This window comes from Manis pentadactyla, chromosome 3, assembly GCF_030020395.1.
Source record: "Manis pentadactyla isolate mManPen7 chromosome 3, mManPen7.hap1, whole genome shotgun sequence".
NCBI classification, from domain to species: Eukaryota; Metazoa; Chordata; class Mammalia; order Pholidota; family Manidae; genus Manis; species Manis pentadactyla.
Genome location: NC_080021.1, coordinates 1,253,739 through 1,276,785, shown reverse-complemented (window position 1 = coordinate 1,276,785; position 23,047 = coordinate 1,253,739). Strand labels below are relative to the sequence as shown.

At 54.7% G+C, this 23,047-nt stretch overlaps 1 protein-coding gene and 1 long non-coding RNA gene across 3 annotated transcripts in view; both read left to right on the top strand.

The window, feature by feature from the left end:
* Positions 1-10,652, top strand: part of COL22A1 (collagen type XXII alpha 1 chain) — a 237,705-nt gene extending 227,053 nt beyond the window's left edge. The window contains exons 59-63 of the mRNA XM_057497641.1: positions 2,275-2,454; positions 4,062-4,128; positions 5,528-5,710; positions 7,462-7,539; positions 9,479-10,652. Of these exons, the coding sequence (XP_057353624.1) occupies positions 2,275-2,454; positions 4,062-4,128; positions 5,528-5,710; positions 7,462-7,539; positions 9,479-9,666 (696 nt within the window). The 3' untranslated portion in view covers positions 9,667-10,652. The remainder of the gene's footprint in view (positions 1-2,274; positions 2,455-4,061; positions 4,129-5,527; positions 5,711-7,461; positions 7,540-9,478) is intronic.
* Positions 10,653-17,233: 6,581 nt separating this feature from the next.
* LOC130682790 (uncharacterized) lies at positions 17,234-21,047 on the top strand. Of its 2 annotated transcripts, XR_008996096.1 has the most exons (4): positions 17,234-17,529; positions 19,184-19,926; positions 20,030-20,078; positions 20,267-21,047. It is a non-coding gene; the product is annotated as an uncharacterized LOC130682790 (long non-coding RNA). The 2 variants fall into 2 exon arrangements; XR_008996095.1 differs by lacking the exon at positions 17,234-17,529 and having other exon boundaries at positions 18,803-19,926.
* Positions 21,048-23,047: the final 2,000 nt, after the last annotated feature.

Sequence of the window (23,047 nt, the reverse complement as noted above, 5' to 3'; positions counted from 1 at the left end):
GGCAAAGGGCACTCTGTCCGAGGTGGCTGGCAGACAGCCAGGCCTGGGGAGCGGCTTGCTCGGTGGCCTCTCTTCTCAGTGTCCCCTGGAAGATCGCGAGCCCCACGAAAGGAGGTTCTTTTCCTCTGACATTGTTGTATTCAGTGTTATTTTCTTTACGGTTTTTTTTTTTCCCTTTTGGTTGTTATTTTAAGAAGTAAAATCATCGCAATTATAAATTCAAAGGCAAGTGTTTTCTGAGACTTTAACAGATTTCCCTCTCTTCATGTATGAACGCCTGTGCATGACATGCTCGGCTCCCAAAGTGCCAATTTGCTGGGAGACAGATTTGTCTCTGGAGGTGACGAGGGCACAGATTTTCCCATAATGAATCTCCTTGGCTCTACACTCAGAAAGCCCTCTTAACATTTCATTCCTCCAAAAAGCAACGGGGGGAAATCATTTTCTTTGCAGAAGTGCTGGTGGGCGGAGGGGCAGGTTCTCAAGCTGGTGACAGTCGCCTGCCCTTCCCTTTGGAGGAATTCAGCCCCTCGCTTGCCCACAGTCCTCCGTGTGGTCGGCCGTCGCACTGTCGCACTGTGGCACCGCACGGATCCACCACACCCAGCGTGTTTTCCACAGTCCTGCAAGGAATTGACCTCGGCTTTCCTTGCAGGCTTTCTTTGCAAGTGGGATGGGTGGGGGGCTGGCCTGCAGCCAGAGGGGACAGAGCGGAAGCAGAGAGTGTCAGGGACTCACCCGCGCTTTGGGTCTCCTGCTGCCTCCTTCCCAGTGGCCTGGCTGCTCTTCCTATGGCTCTTGGCTCCTGAGGATGAGTCAGTGAAGGGGGCTGTGGCTGGGCATTGGGGGCTCCCTGTCGGTGCCACACAGGTGTGCCTGGGGGCTCGGCTGTGGGGTGGCCTGGGTTTGGGTCGGGAGCCTGGGATTCAGACCACAAATAGGAACCTCCTCTCTCGCACCTGATTGATACATGGAGAGGTGCCGTCCCTGGGACGTGGTTTCATGGTGCAGAGCCAGGGAGCGGTCAGCCTCCCAGTTCCTCCGCACTCCTGGAACAAGTGAAATACGGGACCAGTCCTCTGGCCGCGAAGTGATATTCAGGCATGGAATGAATAGGAACTGCGGTGCCACAGCTGGGACAAGGCCTTGGCCTGCAGGCGCATGGAGCAGCGGGGCACCCCAGACCCTGGTCAGATGGCTGATGACATCTCCATGAGATGCGTCCCACCTGAGACATTTAAGTGACCTCCCCCTACGTCCAGCCTGGCTAAGTTCCAGCGTAAGCTCACTGCTGTTTCTGTCGTTGGAAAAGCGATACAGGCATACAGCTGATGCGAACTGCAAAACCATGGACGCAGTGCCCCAGGCGCCCCTCCCACCACGGCCTTCCCAGACCCCACGCCTCCCCAGGGTCCATCTCCGTGCAGCTGCTTTCTGCCTTCCCGGAGTCTATGCTTGCAGAACCATGTGGGCACGTGTGTTCTAAATGCCCATCTACCTTGGAGGAACCCCCAGGAACGTGTCAGGCGGCATCCGGCACTTGGCACCTTTGTGTTTCCGTGAGGCACAGACGTTGGAGATGGTTACCTGCAGTCTTCCTTTCCCGTGGCTCCGGGTGCCGCCTGGAGCCAAGCCCCATTTCCAGGCACTTCTTGTTTCTCTTCCCCTCCCCCTTCTCCTCCTCCTCCGTTACCTCCCAGCATTGGAGTCTAATACACCCTGTGGCTACCGTATTTTCAGACCTCCCGGTGTGGAGACTGGCTGGCCAGACCCACAGCAGCACACGGGGCCGAGGGGGTGGCCCCAGGGCTGCCATGGTTCCCGGATGATTGACCCAGGGCTCCACAATCCGGGTCAGGGATAAGGAGAGAAGAGTCCAGCAGTCATCTCTGCAGGCCTGCTGGAGCTGAGGGGAGATGACTGCTTCTGTGCGGTGGGACACTTCGGTGTAAAGGGTGCCAGTGTCCCTCCAGCCAACAGCAAGCCAGCCCAAAGCAGCCAGCCGCTGGGCAGGCAGGTGGACAGAGCTGTACTATGGACTGGAGCATAGACTGGGCTGGACATAGTTGTCCTCTGCAGGTCACCTGTGTGGCTGCGGGCAAGTGGTCTTGTCCTCATCTGCAGGCCTCACTCTGTGATGCTAGAGTGCCAGGGCTGAAGTCTCCGCAGGCTGTGGGGGCAGGGGGCTGGGGTCCTTCCCTCAGGGCAGCAGCCCACCTGCACGGGGGCACCTGTGCATCCTTGACTCACTGATGGGCTTCTTTCTTCCTCCAGGGGGATCCTGGCATCAGAGGTGACAAAGGACCTCCTGGTGGGAAGGGCCAGCCTGGGGACCCTGGAATTCCAGGTCACAAAGGCCACACAGGCCTGATGGGTCCCCAAGGGCCACCTGGGGAGAATGGAGTGACTGGGCCCCCAGGGCCTCCAGGCCAGCCAGGATTTCCCGGACCGAGGGTAAGGTCACGGCTGTTTCCTCAGGCATGAGGCTCCTCGGGGCTCAAGGGGAAGCCAGGGAGGTGTGTGCCCTTCAGAGGGACCAGGCTGCAGACCCCTGTCTGCCACTGACCGGCTGTGTGACCTGGGGCAGCTTACATCCCCTCTCTGAGCCTGCCCTCCTATGTCTGCCAAAAAGGGACCAGGCTATCCTCTGGTGACAGGCTTGTCGTGAGATTCGGTGAAATAACGTGCATGGCTTCAGAAGCACTCAAGAGCAGGGGCCTCTCCCTCTGTCTCGGTGCAGGGAATCCTCAGGACGTCGTCCTCCCGGCCCCAGGCCCCTGTGCAGAGGTGACAGGGAAGACGCAGCCGGAGTGGCCTGAGCCTCACATGCGTCTGACGCTCGGCTGGGTCGCCTTCTGTCTGCCCATCTGAGGTCTTCGTTCTTCCCTCTGGGCCTTGCCTTTTCCAGATGTAAAAGGAAGGGCTGCTTGGAGTTGTTTATTTCTTGGAACATATTTTCTTCCAGTGGCAGAACTCTAGTTTTGCACAAACCTGCAGCACAGGCACACCCAGCTTACAGAGAGACAACAGCAGAGCTGTCCTGCTCCGGGGGGCTGGGTGCCCAGTCCGTGTGGCTTCCCCTCCCTGCCCTACAGCCCACACAAGCCGCCTGGTCCTCGGAGTGCAGGCTAGCTGGTCTCCAAGGTCCCTGCCAGCCCCGGTGCTCTGTGCTTCTGCCACGTCATGGTGGCTGTGGTCAGCCTGAGTTTCAGCCACTTGCAAGAGGCCAGGCGGGGAGCTGGGGGACTTGCTGGGCTCCCACGGCCACCTGGGTCTTTGCCAAGGTCTGCTCGTCCTGCCACTGTGGGTAGCAGTGAAAATTCTGGGGCTTTCATAAAGATTGTAGACCAGAAAAGGAAAAGGAGAAGGCAGTGGCATCCGTCTCATGCCAGGCCGGGTGCCAGGTGCTGAGGGTACAGATGCACACAGTAAGGCCGCCCTCACGGAGTCGGTCGGCAAGGACCGAGCAGATGTGGCCCCAGGACTTCCTCAGCTTCTACGAACCGCGCGTCACCACCTGAGCCTGGAGCTCTCTGCTGCCCTGGCCACAGATCGTCCGCTTCTGTGAAACAAGCCCCAGGACTTGGCAGACCCCTGAGCGGGCAGGGCAAACTAAGCAGGGGAAGCCAGACCCTGGAGCCCGAGGGGCCGTGTGGCCGGTCAGGGGAAGCCAGACGGGAACCCTTGCTGCAGGCAGCCAGAGCTGTCCAGGCCTTCTGCAGGGGAACCCTCTGCAGGGGAAGGCTCGGGGCCGGGCCCCCAGGTCCAGGGCCGGGGAAGTGGTTTCTGTGGGAAGGAGACCAGCTAAGAGCAGGAAGGGCGTGGAAGGAGGGGCAGCGGGGGCCACAGACACCCCAAGTCCAGCCTAGGTCCCAGGACACAGTGAAACCACTCACTGTCTGCATGGCAGGGAGATGGGGGGCCAGTCAGGGGGCAGCAAGGATCCGACAGGAGGATGCAGCGTGTGTTGCCCATGACCCCCTTAGTTTCCTGAGCCCTCGAGGGCCTTGGGTGGCAGGAGTTACTGGGAAGACAACCGACCCCACCTCCCTACCTTCCAGGGGGAGCCTCCAGCCCTGGACACCCTGCGGCGGCTCATCCAGGAGGAACTCGGGAAGCAGCTGGAACGTGAGTGGCCGGCGTTGCGGCGGCCCCGCGGGCAGGGCCCGGGCACTGGCGGCCGCCGTGGGGAGCGGCCCCTCCTTTAATGTCTCGGTACTTCTGCACAGCGGTTTGCAGGAGGCGCCCTGAGAGTGGCTCCCCTGCGGACACAGGGCTGAGGAGCCTCTGCGGGCTCCGGACACAGACCCCTCCAGGGCTTCTCTTCCACGCAGCGTGCATCGTCTCTGCCTGATTCCCCCCAGGAAGGCGAGCTCAGCCGCCACAGTCAGTCACCTACTCTGTGCCTGCAGTCACCTCGGCAGGTCATCCCCGTGGGCCTGCCCGGGCCTCCCAGAACCCACAGTCCAGGGAGGTAGTGGCGAAGTAAACAGGATGATGTCGGTACAATAGGAAAAGTTCTGTGATTTAATTCGGCCCAGAAGGCATTGAAAGAGGACAGGTGAAAGGGCCTAAGTCAGTGCCGAGGGCAGAGAACAGAGAAGGGAAGGCTTCCTGGAGGGGAGGGGCCGTGGAAGCTGAAAGAAGAGACGGGACCCCGGACCCTCGGGGCATGTGCAGTGACTCAGGGGAGCAGGGGTGCATTTGCCTTCAAGGAACCAGAATGCTTTTAATCCTCCTGTACTGGACTTATTGTTGAATCCCAGAGCCCTGCGTGAGCCTCTGTGGGCTCAGTCACAGCCTCGGCAGGATGAGGGGCCTGGGCCTGACCACCTGTGACCGTAATGCAGACAAGGCAGCCCTGGGGAGCCACGGGATGGGCACCATGTCCCCAGGAGTAGGAGGACGTGGCAGCCGGCAACCGGACCTCTGGGTTTTTAAACCAGTTCTCTAATCTGAACATTTTAGACATATAAAGACCATTAATGACATGAGACCCAGCCTTTCAGTTTATAGGTGAGGACCTGGATTCTCAGATAAGCCACCCAATCACTTTGTGTAAGTCACTTCGGTCACCCCCAGCCTCGGTTCCCCCGCCTGACAATTCCTACGGCCACTTCTGCGGCTGCTGTTCTGGTGTCCGTCTGCTGCGACCCTAGCAGCCAGCAGCCACCCAGCACGCACCACGGGCCAGGCACCGTGTCAACGCATTTTCTCATTTACTCCATCCTCACACTCACCTGGGGAAAAAGCTGTTTTATCATTGCTCCCATTTTACAGACAAGGAAACGAAGGCTAAGAGAAGTCAAGGAGCTTGCCCGAGGCCACCCAGCTGGCAGGCAGCCCCCGAGGCGGCGGCGGTCAGCACGGCCTCAGTCAGCTGCGGGGCCAGCCTGTGGGCGGGGCGCCCGCCTGCGCTGCAAGGGCCGCCGCGGGGATGGTGTACATCGTTGGTTTGTGCCGGTGTCACCGTCTTCGGTCCTTTGCCCCTCCCTCACGACATGGCTCTGCTTGTCCTTCTCCACAGCCACACTTGCCCACCTCCTGGCCCAGATGCCCCCAGCACACACGAAGGCATCGCAAGGCAGACCTGGGCCCCCGGGACCCCCCGGGAAAGACGGGCTTCCAGGCCAGGCAGGCCCCGGGGGGGAGCCCGGACGGCCTGGGCAGGGGGGTCTGGAAGGACCCTCTGGACCAGCAGGTCCCAAAGGTGAGCGAGGGCCTGGCGGAGAGGTGCTCCACAGGCAGTGCACAGGGTGGGCAGGGGCTGGGGCTGAGGCGCTCGCTCTGGGGGGATACGCCTCATCGGCACCCTCCTCGTGCTCCACAGCATGGGGACACCCTGACTTGGGCGTCAGATGATTCTGTGACATGCATGAGAGAGGTTTTTGTGATTGACATTTTTGTGAAACTACACTCTTCCAGGAGAAGTGAATCAGTCCCCTCCTACTTTCTTGTCCTGTCTCCATCTCCCCTGCGTGGGTTTCAGGGAATAATGTAAAATGCCCTCCTTCCCCTTCTGAATTCAGAACTGACTGAGGAATAAGTCATTTCATGTTCAGGCAAATGGGCATTGAACGCCAGCTTTATGACAGAATGAAGCGGCCTTGAGCGGCAGCTACACTCGCAGCTCCCTGCCCAGTGCTCGGGGAAGAGCCTTATCTGGACACAGGCTTCCAGGAGCCCCTGGGGCCCCCCTCAGGGGGCAGTGCTGGCCCCTTTCCTGAGCACACGGCAGGCAGGCTAGAAGACACTCTCTGCAGGCGTGAAGTGAGTTAAACCACAGACCTTTGCCTATCGTCATCCCCCTGCGCCCTGGGCCAGGGGGAGAAGCGGGTGGCGAGGGAGACGGATGCCCCCAGACCTTCCCCTGACCATCGCCCTCCTCCTCACTAGTCCTTCATCCATTCATTCATTCCCTGGGATGTTTCTCCTACTGAAAAGGACTTTTGTTACATTTGTGCCCAAGTCCTACCCTTTTTGCTTTATGATTCAAAATAATGAAAGAAATATCAATCAGAAAGCATAAAGCTTAGAAAATATCAGACTGTGAAAGACTGACCAAGTGTCATAATGATAACAGTAAGAATGGTCTAAGGTCTCCTTGAACTAGCAACATTTCTGTTTGGATTACAAAAGAAAACATAACATACTGCATACAAGAGATGTTCTGGAAACAACATGGCAAAAAATGAAAGTGAATGATGATAAAAAGTTAAGAGAGTTTAATCAAATCTGTACAATACTAACTCAGTTACAATCTCAAATATCCTCTCAGGGGGAAGGAACCCTCTTTCTTCTGCACATCTGCTGTAGTTTCAGATTCCTGTAACGGTACTTACCACATTCTGCTTCATGCTAGAATGCTCCTTGAGCCCTGTTTCATCTATCTTATTAGATTTCAAGCTTCTTGAGAGTAGAGTTATGTGAATGCCATATGACCTAGGACACTGAATTTCTTTATCACCCAGTCCCTTCATGATAAAGTTCAGATAAAATGCTTTGGGAACATGCGGAAGTGTAGGTGCATGTTGAGTGAGGTATGGCCATGTACGCGTACATGGGGTGTTGTACATTTGGTTGCTGTGTTTAAGTGAGTCTGAATGTGTATGTAAGTGTATGCATGTATTTGCTAGTATGTGTGTGAATGTGCATTATGTGTGTATGTAATCAGGGAAGTTGAGTAAATGTTTACATGTAAATTAACATATATTTGAGCATGCACTTAGGAGGGAATGGCCGTTTGGCGTTCAGGTGTGTATTCCTGAATGTAAATGTGTACTTGACTGTTTGTGTCTGTGAATGAGTGTGTGATGAGGAATTAGGGGTCCAAGGGTGGAGTGTGTGTGAACAAGGGGGGCTTTGGGGGCAGGCTGCCACAGCTCAGTGTTGCGCAGTGAGACTCTTCGTCTCTGCCCTCACTGGGGGTCTCCATCACAAAGGTGCACATTTTTCCCACAGGTGAGCGAGGAGCCAAAGGTGACCCAGGGGCACCTGGAGCTGGCCTCCGAGGCGAGATGGGCCCCCCTGGAGTCCCAGGTAGGATTGGAGCCTGGAGCCCCAGGGCAGGGGTGGGTGTCCACCACGGGGTGAGGAACGCAGAGCAGCTCTCTGGCCTGCACCCCCACAGGCCTCAGGAATGCTGGGAAAGAGGGCTGGGTTTGACTGACAGGTCCGTTCTTATTAAATCCTTCTAAAATGCAAGCTTCTTGACTTGCTGCAAAAACTGTAATATATCCCATGAGTTCCTGAGGCATGCCCCTAGAGTTAAAAATCCTCTGAAATGGTCCTGAAGAAAACTGATTTGGGGTTAAATAGCTTGAACAGTGCTGGAACCACATGTCCTTTCAGTCCTTCCAATGCACATTAATTTCTGCATGCTGCTTTGATTGAAAAAATATATATTTTAAAGGTAGCATTTTCCAAACTCACTTGAATGTGGAATCCTTTCTCTTTTAGTGTGCACTTGTGAAACTCCATTACTATTTCTCAGAATATGTTTTGGGGATTTCTGGTCAAGTGGCAGGGTGCCAGCATACTTGGCTTGTCTGGGGCAGAGGAGGGGTTCCTGGGAATGGGATTCTAGTTTTAAAACCTGGACAAGTGGCTGCGTGGGACAATCTCGAGAGCACAGCAGAATGAGGAGTAGAAGCAGAAAGTGGAAATTAGACTGGATTGTTATCAAACTCCAACTCACTGAAGTCTCTGCTTTTATTGAATTCCAGTTTATTTGATCACCTGAAGCCATTTCTTAATATTAGGTCTCTGGGTAATATTAATTTTAGTATTTTTATCTTCCTGATTTTCCAGATTTCCTGCAGTGAATATGTACTGTTGTTCTCATTAGAGAAGACAACTAGAAATACACTGTAAACATTTGTTTTTAATAGTTTGCCTACTTTTCTATAGTGTATAATACTAAGGATTTTTAAAGTAAGGCAACTCCAAATAAAGATTAAAAGGCAGACAGAAACCATGTAGAAGGGGGAAATAATTGTACAACATGAAGGTGAGATAATGACTGTTTTTCAGTGGTTCCCAACTGAAGGAATAAATAACATTCCTGGTCTCAAGGCTTGGTCTGGACAGGACTACAAATTAAATAACTGCTAACAAAGTGTTTATGAATTTCAAAATTCATGATATGTCTAAAGATCATTTTAAGGGGAAGATCTACTTTCTGTTTCTTTTATAAGGATTCTTAGATTTTCTAAAATAGTGATTATTAAGGCTTAAGAAGAAATATCATTACTAGGGTTAACAACACTGAGCTTCCCAGTTGCCAAAGCAAAAAGGGAGATTGTTTCATTATATAAGAAATTATGATGCTTAATAAATGGAGATGTAAAAGTTCATCTATAAGTAATATTTTCTGGTTCTAAATTGGTCTACCTAGCTGTCAGTTACTCATGTCCTATTTGCATTTTCTTTGACCATGGTTTGCAGAACAGAGTAATGTAGTCCAAGTATGCTGTTCAACTTTAACATGCAGATAAAGCTTAGAAACTACAGAATAGTTGGGACAAGGTGGATATTGGGTAATGGAGTGTCATCAGGTATCTTGAAGGGCACACGAATTGGAACTGATGGTTAATGATGAGGACTTGATGCCTCACTTCCAATCCAGATGCATCTCCTAGAACCATCCGAGGACAGAAGCCCTGGTTTCTCATCGGCCTCTTAGTGGAGAGCACGTTCCCCACCTGGCCTCCATCTGCCCTTGTTTATTTCTCTCCAGTGGCACCCTAGCCAAACACCAGAGGCAACCCCTTCTGCATATGCAGGGGTTCCTGCCACCTGGTGTCCACGTGGACCATTCTGATCACCCAGGACAGAGCTCCCAGGCCACAGGGTATTTCCTGAGGATGTTTTGAGTCCTTGTTCATACTGCGTGGAAGCAGGGAGAGCGGGGCAAGCAGGGCTCATTTGTTGCAGAAGGATCCTGAACTGCCTTCTGTTTCCTTTTCTCCTTGGGCAGGTCAACCCGGGGAGCCTGGCTATGCTAAGGATGGGCTCCCTGGGAGTCCCGGCCCCCGAGGGGAGACAGGACCAGCTGGACACCCCGGCCCCCCAGGACCCCCGGGCACCCCCGGCCAGTGTGAGCCCTCCCAGTGTGCCTACTTCGCCAGCCTCGCTGCCCGACCTGGGAATGTGAAGGGCCCCTAGGGGGTTCCGGAATGCCCAGAGACAGCAACAGATTCCCGGAACTTGAACTCAGACCCCGATGGGAAGCCGGAGGTCTTAAAATATCTCAGCCATGTGGGCTTTTTCTTTCTTTCTTTTATCATTTGTTTTTGTCTTATTTTCTTGAGTGACCTCAACATTATTAAAACCAACAGATGCTGCCGGTTGGTCAGATTATTATTAATATTATTATTAATTATTTTTATTATTCTTTCATATGATAATGCTGTGTGCGTTTTCTCCCTCCTCTAAGGGTGGGAAACCTTGACTGTGGGGTGGCAGGTTGTTCCTGCGTTCTTCAGCCCCCATCCGAAGTGTAGCCACGGATCTTAAGGAAACTCTTGGTGCTATGAAACACTGACCAGGCACTTGCCAAATTTGCCACTGTCCTCAACGGACACCAAGGAAATGAGGCAGGGAGATTCCACTCTTGGTCATGCACAGACATCACCCAGGGAGAAATTATATCCAAAGGTTGCCACTTCCCAGGAGAGACAAGCAAAGTGGGAAGAGAAATAATCTGAAGCCATGAAGAACCTTCTCGGCCCCTGATGGGAAGTGCACACAGGGAGCCCAGAATCGTCCCAAGGGAGCTCAGTGTTCCAGGCTCATAGCGGGGAGGCAGTGGCGCTGTGGTTGGCGAGGCGTCCTGGAGTCCTGTGTCTGGGCCACAGATCCGGAGGCTGGCATGGAGAAAACAGCCCCTGCGTGTTAATTGGCTCCTAGGCCATGGACAGGACTCCCTCAAGCTTCTCACTGTTGGTTTCAATCACTTTAATTGTAAAATCAGGGGGTCCAGCGACCGCGCCTGTGCTTCCCTGGTAGTGGGCAATTGGCCAAAGCACTGGCCAGAGCTGGGAAGTCTGTGCTTCTATCTGCCTCTGAAATGAACTGCACTGAGTGTATGTGTGTATGTGACACGCCCGGCATGAACAGGTGCTCAATAAATCTGAGTTTCCTTGTCCTCAGTTCCGTGTGATGAGTCCTTTCTCACCTCCAGGGCCTCCCTGCACGCGATGCCCTCAGACTGGGAGGATCGTACCCCTCTGGGGGACGAGCACAGAGCCGCACGTCAGCCCGCGGGCGGCAGGCACGGCAGCGGGAGCGAGCCAGCTCGGGGCAGGTCATCATCATGCCCTCCGTGGGGCGGCTCCGGGTCTCGCGTGAGGGAGGAGGCCACTTGGACGTGCATGTCCATGTGGGCTCACGGGGGAGAGGGAATGAGGCGGGTACACGGTTGTTTCCAGAGGACTCAGGGCCCAGGGGCTGAGCTGGGCAGAAAGGCAGATCCAGCACATCACATTTAGAGGTGATCTTCGTTCTGAGACTGGGGTCTAATTTTTAGGGTTTAAGTGTCTTATGGGGGCAGAGAGAGAGCGTGGCAGGGGGTGACTCCAATCCACATTTGTTTCTTTACATCCTTAGCTGCCAAAATAAAGATTAGGCTCTTGTATCTTCATAAAGTCCCAAGATTTAAAAAAAAAGAACCCCAAGTTCAACATTCCCACATCTGGGAACCCCTGATTGGTCTAAATCCTGATTTTTTTTTTAACAAATGCAGTAAAATGAGGCTCAGGAAGTGTGATTTCCAATAGAGAAATGCTTCCTTTCAAACCAAATAGTTGCTTTCCATGTTTGTCGAGCAGTAGTGTTTTTCACTACGTCCCTGCAGCACCCCTGTGAGGGGCCAGGCGGGCTCTCTGCCCCCCGTCAGTGGGAAGCCGTGTCGGGGGGGGGGGTGCTGCGCCCATCTGCCTCAGGTCACGCACACGGCCCACCTCTCCAGCCCCTGGGAACCGTGCTGGGGCGCCTGGGAGCCTGACCCTGCAGTGTGGTCCGGGTCGCCTGTGCCCACGTCCACCGTTATGTCCCATCACTCACCGCGCTCCCCTGGCTACCTGCGGAGCGCCGACTCAGAAGGAGCGTTCAAAAACACTCCTGTGGGGAAAGGAGATGCCACTCGTTAAACTATAAAGGGAGGGCGTGCATTCTGGCTCGTGTGGGAGGGCTGTGGGGGGCTGTTCCAGAGCAATCATTTTGTTTCTCTGCCTTTTTCTTTCCTTTCCAGGTGGGAACATCTATCTCCAGTTTCCCTGTATGGGGACATTTTGTAAAGCCAGGGTAACTGGTGTGCTGTGTGTGGCTGTAGATTAGCTATTAAACCCCTTTAAAGCCGTGGGACTGGCTGGGAGGGTCATTTGGGAAGGGACAGAACATGTCTCTGTCCTCTAGATTTTGAGACCTGAAAAGGTGCATTGCACAAAGCAACGCCAGACACAGACCATTTCCGGGCCACTTTCTGGTCACTACCACCGACCATCCCGAGTTGTGGGTTGTCTTCACCTCCTAACCCAGAGGCCCTGGAAACAGGGAAGGCAACAAGGATGCGCCCCTGCTGTGAGAGGCCTTGCAGACACCTCATCCCAACAACGTGACCTTTGGCTGCATGATTAGCCGAGATCCTCTGGGTGCAGCAGGACCGCTGTTGCTATGGAGACCTCCGTGCGGTTGTTTGGCCCAGCCTCCCCTCAGCGGCTTCCCTGATGATGCGCCCTGTAGTCAGGGAGGAACGGTGCGCTCAGGGCAGGCGCCATCGCCCAGCAGTCCGAGCGGGTGGGAGCGCACGGGGGATGGGGCCCAGTCGTGGCTGGAGGCCCAGTGTCCGTTCCCAGATGGACGCTCACGTGTGTAAGTTCAGCAGACGTGGAGCTGGGTCTGCAAGGGGAAGAGGATACAGGCCCTCTTAAGGAGGTCGCAGTCGAGAGCGGTTGGTGTATGATTAAATCCAAAACCGTATTTCTGGGCAGGAGACAGACGCACATGGAACAGAGCCCTACAGTTTAGTCTCTAGAAAGTCTATAGGTGTTACGGAAGACGTCAGTCAAAAATAATTCATCTGCCAGGTTTTGTGCCCACTGTGTGCCTGAAGACTTGCATGCTTTGTCTCACGACATTGTGGGGGGCAGGAATCTGTGGGCTTGTCTTTGTATGTAAGAATACAGCGATCAGAGAGGTGAAGTGACTCTCCCCAGGTCACACAGCAGTGAGCATTAAGGCCTGATAAAAATATGGGCTCTGTGGTGCCCAGCTTCTCCTCCCGCCCCGGGTGAGGTGTGGGGCGGGCCTGGGGTGCGCTGGAGATCGTGCTGCCCTTTCACACGGTCACCTAGCAAATCTCTTCTGTGAGAAGCCACACTGGAGACCCTCCGGCTCTGTGCTCCAGTCACATTTTCAGGAAACGAGTTGTCCAATTTTGCCGCAAAATGTGGAGGACCCCCTGGTCAGCGTGGGTCCACCTGGGGAACACGGGTGGCTCACGATGGAGTCAGGACGCACAGCTCCCCTGGAGCCCCTGCCTTTCCAGCCACAGCGAGGGGTTCCGAGGGCCCCTCTGGAGGCACTGAGCCCCGCGGTGGTGCCCCAGACACCATGACATGTGAGGAGCTGGTGCTGTGTCACCCGGGGCAGAGAATGCCAGGGCCCCGCAGCTGGTCCCTCGAGGAGAGAAGACAGAGGGTGACAGCTGTGACCGCAGTGCCTGGGAAGCATCTCAGAGCCGCCAGGGACCGTGAGCCCCACCCCGAGGACCCGAGCCCCACCTGAAAGGCTGAGGGGGCAGCAAGGGAAACGGTGCCAGCCTTCAGGGGTCACAGTTTGGGGTTTGTTCCTGGGAGGACACTGAGAACAGGATGCAGGTGTCAAACAGGTTACCAAGAGAAACACTGGGGAGAATGAGGCCCTCGGACTGTGACTGTGTCACATGAACCTTCCAAGTCAGGGTTGGACAGGGAAGGGTGTGGACAGGACAGAGATGACTTCTGTGACTCACCTAGATGGCGAATGGTGGCCTAGCCACTGGGCAGAAGCCACACAGGCTCAGTCTGTGTGCTGTCTCCTCACTCCGGGTGCGGGGAGCACCAGGGCCCCCCCGATGGGCTCATCTTAGTGTGCTGGGGCTGCTGGAGTAGAAGACCACAGACGGGGGTAGAATTCCTCCCTCACCCCTCTGGAAGCCTGAGATGAGGGCCCTGCGTAGCCGGGTGGGGGCTCCCTTCCTGGGGCAACACTGCTCCCTGTGCTCTCGCACAGTGGGGGGAGCAAGGGAGCCCAGTGGGGTCTCTTCATAAGAGCACAAACCCAAGATGGGTCCCCACCCTCATGACCTGAGCACCTCCCAAAGGCCCCACCTCCTCACCCATCACATTAGGGCTCCACCATGTGAATCTGTAGGGAGCAGGACCCAAACATTCTGTCTATGGCAGGGTTCAAGGGCAGGGGCCTCTAGAATGAAATCAGGAGTTGCGGCCTGAGGACTCTCCTAAAGGTGGGGAGGACGGGGGTCCAGCCCGTTCCAAGCTCCCGGGGTAAGGGGGCTCCGGCTAGCTCCCCTCCCCACTGACAGGTGAGGCAGGCTGGCCTCACCCCGGGACCTGCATGGGGCTGAGCCTTGTGGTTTTTTCATTGACTTGGTAGCCTGGGGCAGAGGGAGACCGAGGGTGACCGCCAGGACCCATGGAGGGAAGTCAGAGCAGGGGGCTGACTGGGCCGGCCTGCTGGGACCCCTATGTAGCTGTGGGCTCCTGAGAGGACATGGAGACATGGAAATGAATCTCCCAGTCCAAACATGTCTTTGCTGCCAGGTGTTCAGACACCGTTGCATGGTTGACGCACCCGAGGTTCAGAACAAGGAGGGGCCTCGCCAGCGTCAGCCTCAGCCCCCAGATCGTTATGATCAAGGTGATTCACGTGTCACCACATCCAAGAATCACCTTGACCCTTTTCCTTAACTTAGCTCCCTGAGTTTCACCTTACTTTTAGCTGGCTGCCTCGTAAGTAGTGATAGCAATGATCTCACAGCTGACTGTGTTAGTACATCTTTCTGTCTCACACTACAGTGGAGAACAACCCCTGCAGCTGAAAGCAGGCCCGGCCTCGCCCTCCAGCGGGCTGCGGACTCCCTCCGCAAACACCGTGGGGAAGAGGGCGCACAGGGAGCCAGCCGCACCGGCCTCCTGCCGAGGGCCAGCGGCCAGGGGGAGCTGTGTGCCTTTTCTGTGCCTGTCAATGGGATGGGTGATCACAGCCCCCTAGGGTTTTGCCGAGGCTTGAGATACATAATATGAATGATAAAATTTTAAGTCAAGACAAGACCAATAATAAAGTCCTGGCCATTATAGGTGCTGAGGCAGAAGGAAGAACTGGAGCCTAAACTTTGCTATTTCACTCATGGATTTGTTTTTTGCGTTGATTCTGATGTTTTTTAAATGTTGAGTTAAAATTTTCTATCCCAATTATTGAGTATTGTGTTGCCTTTAAATTCTGTCCCCCTAGGCCCTGCCCCGTTGGAGTGTGCTAGTCAAGTGCCAGGACCAGGCCATTTGGGCAAGAAAACGATGCTGCCACAGGCCTGGGCCACATCAGTTCTCAGATGTCACCAGGCAAAGCCAGGGGCGACCAGCCCGCAGACCAGGTGACCTGCCGAGAAGCCAGAGGAGTCAGGCTGTGGGCTCTGCACATGCAGAAAATAGTAGAGCCCCAGGTTTGGGCCTACTTACTTCTGCTTTTAAGAAAGTTTATTCTAGTGGAGACAGAGAGAGAATGCAATGCTTAAAGACACACACAAGTACCCAACACAAAGACCCCGACAAGGACTGTAATTAATTTGTATAATTTCCTTATACAAACACCCTCTGGGGCTGAGGGACAGAGACGGGATTTCCTCCCCATCCGCGGCTGGGCGCAGCTCCGTTCCCTCCGACGCCCAGTGTCCCTCTAGCCCTCGGAGCTCCGTCTTGCAGCAGTTCCCAGATCCTTGTCCTGAATGTTCTGAGCATGCCCACGCCCGGACTGGGCAGCTACAAGGTCGTGGCGCATGCCCAGCCCCTCCTTCTAGGCCCTTCCACGCCCGCGGCCATCTGGCCTTCCCTGGATGGCATGGCAGGTATTCACAGTCTGGGCTTGCGGCCTTTCTGGCCCCAAGCTCTGAGGACTGCTGCCTTCACAATAGCCACGTGCCCTGCTGTTCCCAGCGAAGGGCACCCCCTCTGCAGGACGCCCTTGCTGCCCCCCACCCCATTCTCTGCCCTACCCTGACAGCTCCCCCAGCCTGTTCTCAGGGTCCACTCGGCTTCATCTTGCTGGGGAGCCTTGGCTGGGGTCGGCGGGGTCGGCACACACTCTGGCTGTACGCACGTCAGCTGCATGGCAGACCCGGCTGCCTGGCTCTTCCTGCCCCTGCCTCTCACCACAGGTGCGTGTCCTCATGCCACGGTGATCTCCTCAGCGTGCTGGCTCCCTGGGAATGAGGAACATTTGGCAAGTGAGATGAAGGTACCTTCTCCTTCCGCAACGCCGCCTCTCTCCTCTGCACCCTCCTTCCCACACCACTGCTTTGCACAGTCTGGCTCCTCTCCTGCCTGGTGGGCACCAGCCACCCTCTGCTCTGCCCACCTCAGCCTTCCACCCTACTGCCTCCAGAGTGCGCATCCTGAAGGCTCAAAGCTGAAGAATCCTCTCACAGGCTCAGGACGTCCTGACAAGCCTCCATGCCTGAGAACTCGCCCACCAACCTCCTGGGGACTCCGGCAGCCTGGCACTCTGCCGGCATCTTCCGCCGTCCCTTTAGCCACTCTGTGAGGACTTTTTGACCACCATGGACTTTTCCAGGACGCACACACTGAGGAGGTGAAACAACCTGCCTAGGAAGAGGCAAATGCTAAGGGGAGGGGCGTCGGCCCGAGCTTTCTGTTGTGACACAGTCAGCAGCGCCGCCCTGACCCCCGGCATGGGGGCTGCCTTCTCGCCAGGCGTATTCCATTACCAGCTCTTCCTTCCAGAATGGGCTGTGTCCCTGCAACGGTGAGGATTGGTTTTAAGACAGATAAAAACGAGAGAAGCCAGGGAGAAGTCACTTTCCTTTTTTTTCCTCTATGGGTCAGTTAGCACTCACCTGGTGACCCCATTCCCCACCCGGCACTGGTGACGCCCAAGAACCTCAAAACCCTGTCCCTGCTGTAACGGATCTGCCAGTCCAGATGCAGAGAGGGGGTGAAGCCATCCATTCTGCTTCTCTGGGCTGGACTCCCATGCAGGGCCGGACTGCGCGTGCCTCTGCAGTCCACGTGGGTGCTTGCCCACGAGTGGCATGGCCATGTGCTGGAAGGCTGGGCCTCCCGTCCCTCCCACGGCACCTAGGGACACTGTCACACCGTCCCCTCCACTAGGGCCACAGGTGCCTTTCCAGAGCAGGAAGCCAGTGCCTGGTGGGGCCAGGGTTCAGCACCCATCTTCCCGGCTCCTCCAGATCAGCCACTTTCCTGGCTTGGATATTCCTGCACTTGAAGTCCTCGGGAGCACTGGGGCATGGTCAGGTGGGGCCCCTTGAGCCTATCTTCTCCGGACCAAACACCCTCCTCCCCAGGTTGCCTGCTAAAGAAGGGTTTCCTTCCTTGGTGGGCTCTGGGGTTTATGAGCAGAGAGGGTGCGGAGCGCACTAATCCTCTTTGAAACTAACTCTGGGCTTAATTCAGTGGCCTGATATTCTCCTGGAAGGTCCATCTGGAGAAACAGGCACAAGATGGTGGTGGCTTCCTTGAGGGTCAGTGTCCTGGGTCCTCCTAGTTCAAGACCAAAGAGAAACCCCAAAATGGTCAGCGGATGAGTAAAGACAGGAGGGGCCATGACAGTGTCTGATCCGCATAGACAAGCATCGTCTCCACAGTCGGGCCCCAGGAGAGGTGACCTTGTTGCCCCATTTTACAGATGGTGATGCTGAGGCTCAGAGATGAGAAATGTTAAAGAAAAAGGACTTTTCCTGTAGCCAGTGAGGAGAGGAGACAAATGGAGGTAAGGGTGGCTGTTCTCCGGAGGCGATGCACTGCCTCGGGACTTACCTCTCCTGCGTCTCCTGGCACCTGGTGGGGACTGCACTGTTCACTCCCTTGTACTGGGTGGTAGCCCATAAAGATGGTGCCCTCTGGGGAAGTGGAGGCCGGGATGTGGGCAGTGGGCTCTTCAGCCGGCGGTTACCTCCAGGCTTGAGGTCCTCGGGCTGCGGCTCCATCTCCATATGGTCTATGATGTACCAGAGAGCAGCTGTGAACTTAACCAGGCACTGTTTTAGACACAAGAGAGTCAATAGTTAGAAGGGAATTACTTCTGCTTTTAAGAAAGTTTTATTTTAGTGGAGACAGAGAGACAATGCAATGCTTAAAGACACACACATGTACCCAATACAAAGACCCTGACAAGGGCTGTAATTAAGATAGACTGGGGTGATACGATAGGGTACCTGTCTCAGGGAGACTGGATGGAAAATCTGAGTAGATTACATTTGAGTTGAAACTTGGATGCTGGGAAGGAGGTGGCCAAGCAATGGTCTGGCAGGGAGGGGAGGGGATTCCAAGTTGAAGGGACAGTATATGCAAATGTCCTGTGGTAGGAAGCAGTTTGTCATGTTTGAGGGATTCTGAATGGAGGCTCTGAGGGAGCATGAGGAGAGCTGAGATCAGGTAGAACATGGTCAGGGAGGTCTCGAGAGCTGGGTAGGGGCCTGGATTTTCTTCTAAGAGTAATGAAGAACTGGCAAAGGTCTTCCGAAATGCCCTCTGGCACATCTGGGAGAGCAAGGTAGGAGGCGAGGGGAATCACGTAGGAGGTGTGGCAGTAGTCCAGATGAGGAGGATGGGCTGGGCCCCGGCTGGCGGCTGTGGGGTGGCGAGCAGAGGCCATTTGGCATGTTCTGGAGGTGCTGCCGAGGGACTCACTGCTGCCAGGTGAGGCATGGGAGAGGGGCAGTTATATTTTGACCTGAGTGTTGGTGGGTGAAGAAGCCATTGGCTGGAACAAATTGTGAGTGTGGGAGAAGCTGGGAGTGGTAGGGCAGGGACCCACAGTTCTGTTTTGGGAAGGTCAGCTTGACGTGCCTAAAGGCCCCCGAGAGGGCCCTCCCCGTGGGGCTGGGCATGTGTGCCTGGAGTTCAGAGAGGAGATCCGGCTGAGGCTGTGACTGTGAGAGCTTTCAGCATGGAGGGGGCACCGACCGCCGTGGCCACGGAGGCGGCCCCTTCCCCATACGCACTCCTGCTGGGGAAAGGGGCTGAGCTCCTGCACATGGCAACTCCTACATTCCCGGAGAAGGAGGCGTCCAGGGAAAGCTGGGGAAGAGGCAGCAAGCAGGCAGCAGCCAGCTTGGTGGGTGTCACGCAATCCCAGAGAACAGAGGTTTTCATACGGAAGTGGGGGTCAGCCATGTCAGCTGCTGTGAAGGGCCAGCAGGGTGAAGACAGAGCACTGGCTGTTGGCTGGGACCGGGTGGACCTGATTCACGAGGTTCTAAGGTCCATCGTGAGGACTTAGAACTGAGTTGGCTGGGGGCACATCAATACACAGGAACTCTCAGGAACTCTGCCGGGAGACAGGGCGGGAGGGATGCGGATGAGTACAGCTATGTCTATATCTATATCTATATAAAGATATCCCAATATTTACTTAAATCCAGGATCGAGGAGCTCGGGTGCACGTCCTTCAATGCTTTCAGCCTTACCTTTGGCCTCTGCCCCACAGTGTGGGGACCGTCCTGCCTACCAAGGATTCCTGCCTCTGCAGCGCCTGTCACCCTCTGTGCCCCAGTCCACGTGCTGTGGCAGAATGGGGGAGGGGTGCATGGGTGGTGCACAGTGGGCATCCCTGGCAAAGTGAGGTGGGAAGGGGCCTTCCAGAGGTACAGGGCCACCAATCATGAGCATCTTGACCCGAGACAGATTTGCGATGTTCATTCCACAGGTAATAAGCCAGTAAAAGAGTTTTATGCAAGTAAGTGATGGGATTTGGCCTGTGTTTCAGAAAAGCAGTCGCTCATTGCGTTAGGGGAGCACCTGCTCAGTGCATGAGAGGGAGAGGGTGAGTGAGGTTTTCTTAAGGAAAATCCAGAGAGATGGGAAAGGAGAACAAGGGTGGGTAAGGAAGCCTTTCATAGGGCAGAGGACCAGAGACCGACGGGGGGCCCCAGGGAGAGGGAAGCAAGCGTGCGATGGGGAAGCTCAGCGACCTGGCCGCTGTGACAACAGACCAGAATGTCTGACTGAGCTGGAGCAGAGCAAGGGCCCGCGGGCGCCTTTCCCACCGAGCGGACCAGCCCGCAGCCAAGGACCCCTTGCTCTCCTCTCTTGCCAGGGTGCCTTTTGTCCCAGCCTTCTCAAGCACTGAATGATCACAGCTCCCCAGGCGAGAGTTTCTAAGAAGGTAAATAGCATGATTACCTATGTGTCAGTCCACATGACATTATTGCACGGAGCAAACATTAACTTGAGCTGCCGCTGCTAAAACAAGATTTAAATCTAATCAGGATGTTCAAGAACTACTTGTCCTACCTTCAATTTGCGGTATGAATCATGGTGAGTATTTCTTCTCTCCCCCCAAGTGCTCATTATAACTATGCTGTTCACTTCAGAAATGCAGTCATCCACTGCCCTAGTCCCAGCTTAAGAATTGAGAGATATTTCACATCCATGTGAGTGAAGAGGTGAAGTGTCTTTTTATAGTCCCTGCTGAGAAACTTGACCCAGCACTGTCCCTGGTCCAGTGCAGGGGACGTTCTCTAGAGCAGGGTGAGCACCGAGAGGAAGCCAAGGGGAATTCCCAAGCACCCTATCCTTCCCGAGCTCTCGGTTCAGAAACAATGGCCGGACGTCTGAACCGGGGGCATCGGGCCAGGAACTGAAGAGGAGGCGACAGGACGCCAGAACCATGAGGGAGCCTCTCCGCGGCATCGGCCCGAGGGCCCAGAGGCACAGGTCAGCCCGGTGTACAAGCCTTACAGTCCAGACTCAGAAAGAAACCTCAAACCATACAAGAGCCTCTAAAAAATATGTTGGACTCCACTGTAATGTGTAATTGCAAAAAATATGTAATAACTCCATCACAGTCATTCTACTGGCTTCCCATCTCATTCAGATTAAAAGCTCGAGTCCTTAGAGTCAGTTCTAGCACGTACATCATCTACACGAGCCCCCCACTCCATCCTCAGTCCCCGGGCCTGCCCACCTCGCTGAAGCATTCGGCTACTTCCCCCAGCCCTGGCTCACTCTGTTTCCACACTAGTTCCCTCACGGGCCTCAATACACAAAGCAGACTCTGCCCCAGGACCTTTGTACAAGCAGCTTCCTTTATAACTAAATGGCTATATCACCTTCTTCAGTCTCTGTGCAAATGCTGACTTGTCTGTGACTTTCCCTGGAAGTCTTATGCAAATCACCCTTTTTCCTGATCTCAGGTTTCTGTTTACCTTGATTTTTTATCTCCATAGCAGTTACCATCTAACATAAGTGTTTACTTTCTGTCTCCCTTCTCTAGAATGACATGATGGCAGAACTGTGTCGATTGAGGTTACTATTTAATCTCCAGTGAGATTAAATACTAAATTTAAAAACTGTAACGTTTTTCTGGAGCATACATGGACTCAACAAATATTTACAGAATGAATATGTAACCTGAGGACTCTCTCTAACAAATTTGCAATGAGTCGGGAAGTATTACAACAGTCGGGAATTCCTTATTATTCAACACAACTAAGGCGTGAAGACAACAGGTCCTGTCCCCAACTTCTAAAACTAGATGTGGGCCCACTGATGGGCCCCTCACAACAAACCTCGGAGTTAGGTTTTGCGATTAACATGTCTTTTTTTCACTAATGAACTGAAAGAATAAACAAAGACATGTGAAGCAACCCACCCCAAACTCCAGAGGCAGTGAATGGAGGAGTGTGACTCAGGGGCTGACCTCCTAGCCGTGGTGGTGGTCATAACTGAGTCCCTGAGACTGCCAGCTTCTCCTCCTTCTGAACACAGGTTGTAAGTTTCCTTCCCTGAATTCCTCCCGGTTAGCCAAAGCCATCTGATTCTCTTTTGAAAAAGGAATATGAGCAGGATTAACCTGTGTTGTTCCTAGGGTGCCTGACAGCCTGCTGTTCACCCCATTGGTGAGGAGGAGTGCCACCCTAGGGTGATGGGAGGGCTGAACACAGGACATGCAACACCGGGCGGGTGAGATGGGCTGCGGTTTATCAGTCACACATATGCACAGCCCCACGGTGAGGATACTGCGCGCCATGCCTCGCCGGGCATATGGGAGATGCACTCGGGAACAGAGCAAACAGCCAGGGCGGTGGGAGGCAGGCTCTGTAGTGTCAGGGTGGGGGTGCCCCCTGGTTCCTGCAGGAGGATGTGGCTGGCTTGCTTGTACACTTCTGCAGGCTGGCAGGGACCTGAAACCCACGTGTAGGGATAAACAGAAACTGCACCTGGTCCTCATGGTAAGAAGGGACCTGATCCAGTGGAGTAGTTTGGGGGTGGGGCCTGAGTTGAGGCCATCCAGGCCCTCCCAGCATCGCCAGATGTCGAGCAGCTCTTAATATTGGGTCTTGATTTAAAGCCTGATACCACACAGGGCCTGTGTGGGGCCAGCCTCGTGTCCTCCCCACTCTCAGAGTGATCCTGGGGGCGTACAAGGACGTGGGGCACCTACAGCCTGGGCCGCTGGCTGACTGATGCTCAGCACAGGCTCGCTGTGCTGTCATGTGGGAAAAGCACACTTACGTGTTGTGGAAAACTAGCTTCAAAGACAGCCCCAAGAATCCTAGTCCCTGTGTCACCACTTCTCCCAGCTATTCAACTAAACCATGGTATCCGTGCTGCTGTGAAGGGGCTTTGCGGCTGTGAGGAAGGTCCCTAATCATTTTGAGTTAATAAAGAAGCAGATCATCCCGGGTGGGCCTGACCTAATCTGGGGCACCCTTAAAAGGGCCTGGACCCTCTGAAGAAAAAGATTTGGGCCTAAAGGGTGTGCAGAGGCGCCACACAGCAGGGACCCAAGTGTGCTCCCAGCTGACAGCTAGCAAGAAAATGTGTACCTTCGTCCTGCCACTCCAAAGATGCCAGTTCTGCCAATAGCAACCTGAGGGAGCTGCCCTGGCCAGGCCCCCTGGTGAGGACACAGCCCCAGGTGACACCTCAGTCCAGCCTGTGAAGCCCTGAGGAGGGGACCCGGCTAACGTGCTGATCTCCTGGCCCACAGAACCAGTGAGGTGACAGATCTGTGCTGCTCCAAGGTGCCAGCCTGTGGCTGTTGTACAGCAGTGTGAAACTAATACAGTTGTGTTAGTCGTGTTAAACTAGGATATAGTCACTGTTATTGGAGCTGTTTCTGCGGCATCCTCTACACATTTTGGTAAGACCACACTACAGACAGCTGCCGCCTTCCTGGCACTTAAAGCACTTGTAATTATCCAATAATCCAATTTTTCATTTATGTGCCCCATGACTTGAGGGTGATACTGTTCACTCTACTCAGCGTTTATCTGTGAAAC